At 37.9% G+C, this 8570-nt stretch overlaps 1 protein-coding gene across 2 annotated transcripts in view; it reads left to right on the forward strand.

Annotated features, from left to right (window-relative positions):
- The window catches only part of LOC109425818 (dual specificity protein phosphatase Mpk3), a 120749-nt gene extending 115907 nt beyond the window's left edge, over nt 1–4842 (forward strand). For both annotated transcript variants that reach the window (XM_019701161.3, XM_029864556.2), the window contains 3 exons: nt 2147–2339; nt 2399–2534; nt 2640–4842. In XM_019701161.3, the coding sequence (XP_019556706.1) occupies nt 2147–2339; nt 2399–2534; nt 2640–3175 (865 nt within the window). In that variant the 3' untranslated portion in view covers nt 3176–4842. The remainder of the gene's footprint in view (nt 1–2146; nt 2340–2398; nt 2535–2639) is intronic.
- Nucleotides 4843–8570: the final 3728 nt, after the last annotated feature.

The raw sequence follows: 8570 nt of genomic DNA on the forward strand, positions 1-8570 counted from the left end.
GAAGTAGAATTCTTCTTCACCTTCCGCAGCCACTATTGTTCAGCCCAAAACTGGATTTTTACATTGCACTATCCACTTTTGTTTCGTGCCGACCGCGAGGAACCCCTGCAGGAAGTCCTAGAAGAATATCTGAAAGAGTTTCTGGAGGAATCGCTGAAGGAGTTCCCGGAAAAAAATCCTGCGAGAGTTCTTGAAAAAATGCTTTACAAGTTACAGGAGAAATCTCTCCAGTATTTCCGAAGGAAACTTCTCAAACAATTCCAGGAAAAACCCTGAAGGTATTTTCATAGGAATTCCTGAAAAAAAATATCTACCGGAATCCTTGAATAAACTCCCTTTGACTCCTGACGATGGACGACAGTATTCTACAGAAAACCCTGAAGGGACTCCTGAAGAAATTCATGAAAAAAATCTGAAGAATTGCAAGAAGAAATTACTAGAGGAATAACTGACAAAAAAAATCCCTCAAGGAATTCCTGGAGGAATGCCTGAAAGAGGTGCAAGTGAAATTCCTGAAAGCACGTCTGGCGGAACCCCTGAAGTAGTTGTTCTTGAAGGAGTTCCACGAAAAATCTCTCCAGCAATTTCAGGAGAAATTCCTCATATAGAATACCATGGAAAACTCCTGAAGGTATGCATGGAGGAAAGCCTGAACAATCATCTAGAGGAATCCTTGAATGAACTCCAAGAGAAACTTTTAACCCTTTATAAGGCCGAGAAAACTAGAAGAGTTATCATCGCATACTATTATGCAAATGATTATATACATGATTACATATACAAATCAATTTTTATTTAAAAGAAACTCTCAAAAATCTAGGTGGCAATATAGTTGCCACTGCCCGTTTAGGCCAAAAACGCTGGTGGCAATATAGTTGCCACTGCCCGTTAACCCCAAAAACGAGCTTTTGAGGTGGCAATATAGTTGCCACTGCCCGTTTAGGCCACCAGCGCTGGTGGCAATATTCTTGCCACTACCCGTTTAGGGTACTTTTCTTCTTTTGACTTCGGCAAAAAGCCAGAAAAGAGAATTTAGAGTGGATTGGGGCTTAACCTATAATATAAACTGCGTAGTTCAGCTCATGTCAACCCAGAATTTGATTATATCTTAAAATATTTACCAAATCTATAATTTTACAATAAGTTTGAGCTAATTTTCTTCACGCGGTCAAAATTAGCCATTTTTGAGACTACAAATGGCTCCTAAATTGTTGTTAAAGCTTTGTTTAGTACCAAAAAAATACCAGGCGTTGTTAGTAGTCCTAATTTTGCGTAAACAAAAAAAAAGTTTGAAATAAATTGTTATAAAACAGAAAAAAATACAAACAGTAGGTGGCAATATAGTTGCCACTGCCTTATAAAGGGTTAATAGAACTCTAAGAGGAATCCTTGAAGGAACTTCTAAATGAATCCCTGAAAAACTTCCTGAATTATTGATGGAATTCTTGGAGAACTCATTGAAGATCTTTTTGGAGGAATTTCTGAATTTACTCCTGGAGAAACCACTGAAAGACATCCCTGAAGGAACTCGTGAATGATACCTTGAAGAACTTCTTGAAAAATCCAGAAGGAATCTCTGAAAGAACTGCTAGCGAAATTATTGAATTAATTTCAGTAAATCTCTATACGGAACTTCTAGAGAGTGATCCTTGAATAAGTTTCTGGAGAAATCCCTAAAGGCATTCTTGGAGGATTAGCAAATTAATAAGGTTTCTGAAGGTTCTCTAAACCTCTATAAGACTACTTGGTCATCATAATATTACTTGGGATAATTGCTTTCTGAAACCTTTCCATTTTTTTTGTCTGGGTTCATAACTTAATACCAAAGCAAAGCAACAAGTAAAGAACTAATTTTAAAGGATTTTAACTTAAAATTAAAATTACCCTAAAATAAAATTGGCTTCTACTGTGAATTGAATACATATTCGATTTGCAGGGCTTTAAACGAAAGCAGAGTAAAGAAGCTTAATCTGATTCAATATTGAAACAGAACAAATTCATCGATGGCATGACCGAAAGAAACTTCGAGACAATTGATTTTAACAGTCATTGACTTAGCGTTTAATATCTAAGATTATTCAATTAACATCAACAATTATCCAATAAATTAAATTGGCTTTTCCCACTTTATCTGTCTTTCTTCTAGATCGCTTCGTATATCGATTCCATTTTCGGACTCGGCCTGCAGCAGCAGCACCGAGTCGTCCGACTGCGAAAGTACAACGAACTATCTCGCCGAGCCGGCCAACGTCGAGCCGGTCGAGATCATGACCGGCCTCTTCCTCGGCAACGCTTCCCACAGCGAGGATCTCAAATCACTAAAAAAGTACAATATTAAGGTGAGACCTACTAGGGTGATATAGTGTCGACTTTTATTTAACGAATTCTACCCTTACAGTATATACTGAATGTTACACCCGACTTGCCAAACGTATTCGAACGCGATGGACACATAAAGTATCTTCAAATTCCAATCACTGATCACTGGTCCCAGGACCTGGCCGGGCATTTTCCCAATGCAATAAAATTCATCGGTAAGTATTATAGAGTTACAACAGCTATGAATAGCAATCATAGGTTATAATAGCCCCGCCTACTAGTCCACCAATTTATACATTAACTTCCTCTTTGCCTTCCAGACGAAGCCCGTTCCAAGGGCGTCGGAGTGCTAGTTCACTGCCTAGCGGGCGTCTCCCGGTCGGTGACGGTGACGCTAGCCTACATCATGTTTGCCCGGGCGCTCAGCCTCAACGATGCGTTCTCGTTAGTGCGGGCCCGCAAGCCGGACGTTTCCCCCAACTTCCACTTCATGGAGCAGCTGCACAGCTTCGAGCGCCAGCTGAACCTCGACGCCACTCACCGAGCGAAACTGCTTCCAGGTGCTTGCTCATCCGCCTCGACGCCTTCCTCATCGTCCGTTAGCGGTGGTGCGTTTCCATCGTCCAGCGGACTGGGCGGTCTACAACGCAATCTATCCAGCGATCAACCGCCGGGGTCGCAGGATCGCAGTGGGCCACGAACCCACATGGGAAAGTACAGTTGCACCTGCTTTGAAGTCGAATGCAAATGCACCCAGGCAGCCATCGAACTGCTGGGGCCGTTCAGTAGCGGCATCTCTCCCGATTCCGGCATTGAGTTCGACAGGTGGACACCCAGCAGCAATACGCCTAAATGAGGTTTTGCCGTAGAGAAGACGTTCGCTCTTCCAGACCCGATCCCGCCACAACTGCCAACCGAATCATCGTCTTCGCAGCCTTCTTCGATGGAATCGCCGGAGGCTACCGAGCAGTGAATCGCAGCAACCGGAATCTGGGAGAGTTAATGCTTTCTCTACACAGCATCAGCCATATTGGAGAACAGAAAAGAAATCAGGTTTGACTACCCCCTTTACACACGTACAGTTTTTGCCACAAAACAAAGATTTTAATGTAAAACAATTGATGTTAGTTCCTTCAAAGGAATCCAATTAGGAGCAAAAAACTGTACCCATTGTTTTTTGAATGTATAACCGGAAGGAAGGTAATTCCTTCCGCAAGTTGCAAATCTACTTTAGAACCAGATCCACGTGGCAAACCGCTTAGAAGCGTTCACATGCACTGAAAAGTTACGAAACTTGACGGTCAAATTGTTTTTGGAACGCTCACCGGGACCGCCACGTGGATTGCGCGTTGTTTTCATTGAAAAATATACTCAATGAAATTATGAGACGTACCGTCACAGTTTTTTGGATCCAAATTTTATCTTGACGCATTAAAGTCAGGCCAATCTAATTAAAATTTAATCGAAATTGAACCATAATTTGTAATAACAAACTGTAACAGTTTTTTCTATAAAACCCGAAATGCAAAGTTACATAAGAAACTTTTAACAAGGTAAACCCCTACAAAACCTACGTTTGAACGTAAGCAAAGCTAGAAATGGCGACTGTTTTTCGCTGTATTTGTATTACAATTAAACTCAAAACTACTAAGAACGTGAATTAGATCGCTTTTCGAATGCAACTAGCAAATTCATTAAAAATAAAACAAGCAAATGTCTGCCACACATTTGCTGAACTGTACAATTTACTAGATTTTTAAGTTACTTTGGTGTAAAATGATCGGATAAGAATCTTTCAAACACGAATTATATTATATTTTAAACAAATTAGTTATTACTAAAGAACTAAACATTGAGTTTATTGGTACGAGAAGATAATCGGAATCCGGTAAGTTTAATAGGTACTCATACACGAAATATTTTATTTATGTTGATCCTTATATTCTTGATTTATCAATTTAAATATATTAATTCAGCTACTGTCAAACAAAGACATATAGGCAGCTGTCGCCAAAATCAAAACAAGATATGAAAACGAACAAAAATCCAGTTGATTAGATGTTTATTGACTAGCTTGTATAATTAACTCAAAAAACAACAAAGCAAACAAAACAGTAACTGTTGGTTTTACACAAGTTGATGGGAGAACAAAAGTCTAAAATGAATTCAATTCTAATCACAATTCAAAGTAAAATGCAAAGCAAAACAAAAGTCACAATTTACAAAAACAAAACAAAAATCGCAGAAATGAATCGCATAAAAGATAACTGAAATCACACAAAACAGAAACACTTTCACTCAAAGTCTAAATGAAACATGTTCCAGCGTACTATGTAGAAACAAACAAAAAGAAGAATATTGAAACAAACTAAAAGAGGAAACACAAAAAAAAAACATGCAAGCAGGCCGTTGTTTTTTTTTATTTCAAATAATTTTACATGATGCTACATTATGGATAACTATGAAAGAAGGAAACACTATAGAAATATATTCATGATATTTATGTCAATAGTAGCAGCTGTATTTCATGAATTTTGTTTGAGAGAATATCCGAAAACCTGAACCAAATCCCGGAGGACTAGAACTCGTGGGAAAAACAGAAATCTTACGTTCAGTGAAAGCCATCCTGCGGTCCTGCAGCTTTAAATTAATCTAAGGAGCTGCACATTGTACAACGCTCGTTTTAGCTAAAAAATCATCATGCCAAAATTTGAAGTGCGTATCTCAAGTCAAATCAAGTGAAAAAGTTTTATATGTCGCATACTTTTTATTTCTGGTTTATCTAGGTAGTCGAAGTTAGAAATCGAAAGATAAAGAGTAGTTCTTCCAAATGAGAAACCACAATTATTGTTTTGATGGAAAATCTAAGAGTTCTGGAGAGTCAAAAGTAAGCCAAATGCAGATAGGACCTATTGAAATGTTTGGCCTGAGTTATTTATGTAACGAGTTGCAAAAAGTTGATTTTTTCAGCACAAGTCGTACATTTAGCCAACGAGGCTTGCCGAGTTGGATGAATACGATGAGTGCTGAAAAAATCGAGTTTTGCTACGAGTTAAATACATAATTTTATGCAATGATTTTTTTTATAATGCATCCCATTTGAGTAGCATAATGTTCATATTAAGTCTATGATTATACAACTATTTTTCATTATGCAACTCATTTCAGTTGCATAACGAACCAGTTCGGAAAAATTGGCCATTATGATACCAAAATGAGTTATAAAAATAGCTCCTGGACTACAAAAATTTGGATGTCGACTAAATTTTGAGCGGAGAATCCGGTTATGAAATAATCCGTATATCCCTAAAGAACACAATTTCGGAAGGAATCTTAAGAGGTATTCCAGAAAGGATCTCTAGGAAAATTCCAAGAAAAAATAACGGATAAGTCCGTTCAGTAATTGTAGAATGATTTATGGGAGAAAAAAGTCCTGCGAGGAAACTCAATAAGAACTTCTGAAGGTATTTCCCCGCATTACCCCGAATTCCATTACCGCGACGGTCCTCCGAATAACCCACAAGTCATCTGCTTTTCTGGTGATCCGCTCTGGATAATTAACGGTACAGCAAGTGGTTCACCACATTTTCAAATAAGAAATTCCTCCTATTCCATCGGTCACTGTTCATCGACGCGTTGGAGCGCCCCTTGAAGATGCATACTATCATAACCATAGCATTAGTTCATTCATTATTCATGATCAGTTTTTCTCGAACCACGAAGGTGTACACAAGTAATAAATAAAAAGTTCTGTTTTAGAAGTGTATCTTCGTGTTTGATTCGTGGCATCCACGATTTGTAGGCAAATCTGTCTGCCAAACGGTATCCAGCAAAGGTCCCACCGAAACTCCAGCGAGTTTACGGTGGACTCAGCTCCGAACCTCCACTGCAAGCCAGCTTAGACCCAATCGAGCAAATTCCTCTAAGCATCACTTTTGACACACAGCTATGTGTAAAGCAATTTGGGAAAGTTTAGAGATGATCGACATATTTTTCAATTCAGACGAGTATTCAAGCTTCAAACCGTTTCTTCGTTTACTCTACCTGTGGGGTGTGAATACACTGAACGAAAACCCCCGCCGTGCAAAGAATGATTCTTCATTCAATGCGATACAGATCCTCAGAATCTTTATTTTGAATGATAACTCAGCAGAATGACTTTACTGCGTCCTGCCGAATAAAAATCATCCTGTTTTAAGATTACAATAGTCACAATAAATACATGATTTTTTGCTTAGGGTTTGTTGTGATTGATTATCATCACAAAAACATCTGAAAGTATTTTCTTCAGTATCCCAAACAAAAAATCATTCGATTTCAGGTTTGCATCTGTCATTGATTAAAAGTAAAGATGGTGGTTTCGGACTTAGTTGATTTTCCAGATTCTTGGATCCAAAGATCCACCAAAGGTAAGAAAGAATTATTGTTTATTATTTTGTTTTACGAATATCGTTGGTCCTATACCTGGAATTTATTTACAGGATGCCAAGCAGGATGCTTCCAGAATCGAGTCCAGAATATCTAGTTTTTGCGTCGGATTGCCGGATCCACTAGGAGACCTTCGCACCCAAGTTCGCACCTATATGTATTTCCATATTGAATTTAAATTTGGTGAAATTGAAATTATGAAAATAAATTACTAAAATCCAATTCAAAAATGTTGCATGAAGTTTTTGTTTCCATTTTTAAATACTAATTTGAAAATAAACAGACCCCACAAGAAATCAGACCGAAAAAGGAATAAATATCATTCGTTTATTGGTTTCCTTAAAAGAAACGAAAATCACCTTTTTCTGAGATAGTCATCATTCAAATTATTGTTTTGGTTTTGAAGGAGGCTGAATCAAACGAAAATCATCCGATTCTTGACTGAAAATAGGCATGGGGCTCGGATGAGACAAAAATCATTCAATTTATGGCGGGGATTTTTGCTCAGTGTAATGATTAGTAATATTCCCCTTGCGTGTCCTTCCCCTAGTAAGCATCGGTGACAGCAATCATCATGACGAGACAGTGAGTGTGTTGCTGGCTCATTGAGGAGTGGAGCTTTGGCGGAGCCAGTCGCCTGTATTGCGAGGTCCCGTCAGAGCCGTAGCGTGGTCCCATGGCGCCCTTGGCAAGCATCCAGATTGGCGCCCCACGACAATTGAACATTGTTGATTTGCAAAAAAAGGTGATCATTTCTTTTCTTTGTTCAAATTTTCTTTAGTTGGATTTTTGTGTTTCGTTTGTTCTCTTAGAGTATTTTCCACTTAATGGAAATTCCGACATCCTCAAATAATCTTTTTTAGAAACTTTCTACGAATAATTCAGTTGGTTTTATCAGAATTTTCCATTAACTTTAGGAAATGTTTGTTCTAAAGTTTAATCAAAATATTTCCCAGAAAATCTGTAAAAAAAATGTACAGCAAACATAAGCGAATCAAGGTCATAACAAATACCAGGAGGAAATCCTGAAGAAATTTCTATATGAGTTTTTGCTGAAATCTATGGAAAAAATCCTGCAGGAATCACTAAAGGAATTTCTGCAGGAATATCCGGAGAAATACTTGATAAAAACTCGGCAGACATTTCAGCAAGAATTTCCAATGATATTCATGGATAAATTCTTGCAGGAATTCCTGGAGCAGTTCCTGAAGATATGCCTGAAGGAGGACTGCCTGTAAAAAATGTGGAGACCCATTGGAAGAGTTTCTGAATTCTCGAAGGAATCCCCGATAAAGTTTCCCCAAAAGGTTTAATGAAGAAATTCCCAAAGGAATCTATGGAAGGATTGCAAAAGAAACCTTGAATAAATTTGAATAAAATCAATGGCAGATTTTCTCACGGAATACCTGGGAAATTTTCTGAAAGATTTCCAAATTAATGATTTTTTTCGAAAAATCTATGGGGATGGAAAGTTTTCTAGAGGAATTCTAGCAGAAATTTATGGAGCAATCTTTAATGAACATGGAACAATTTTAGAAGGAATAAATGGCAGATTTTCTTAGTGATATGAGGGATTTCTGTAGGGAATCTGTAGAAGATTTTCTGAAGGAGACTGGTTGAATTTCTGAAATAATCTATAGATGACTTTCAAAAAAACCTGGAAGAATTCCTGAAGGAATTCTCAGAGGCATTTATGAAGAAAGAGCTGGAGGAGTTTCTATAGGAATCCATAGCAGATCATTAATCATAATCCGTAACCCGTAAAGATATTTTTGCAGGAATCTTAAAAAAAAAACTGAGAGAAGTTTTGGAAAGTTTCTTAA

The sequence above is a fragment of the Aedes albopictus genome, chromosome 3 (assembly GCF_035046485.1).
Source record: "Aedes albopictus strain Foshan chromosome 3, AalbF5, whole genome shotgun sequence".
Lineage (NCBI taxonomy): Eukaryota > Metazoa > Arthropoda > Insecta > Diptera > Culicidae > Aedes > Aedes albopictus.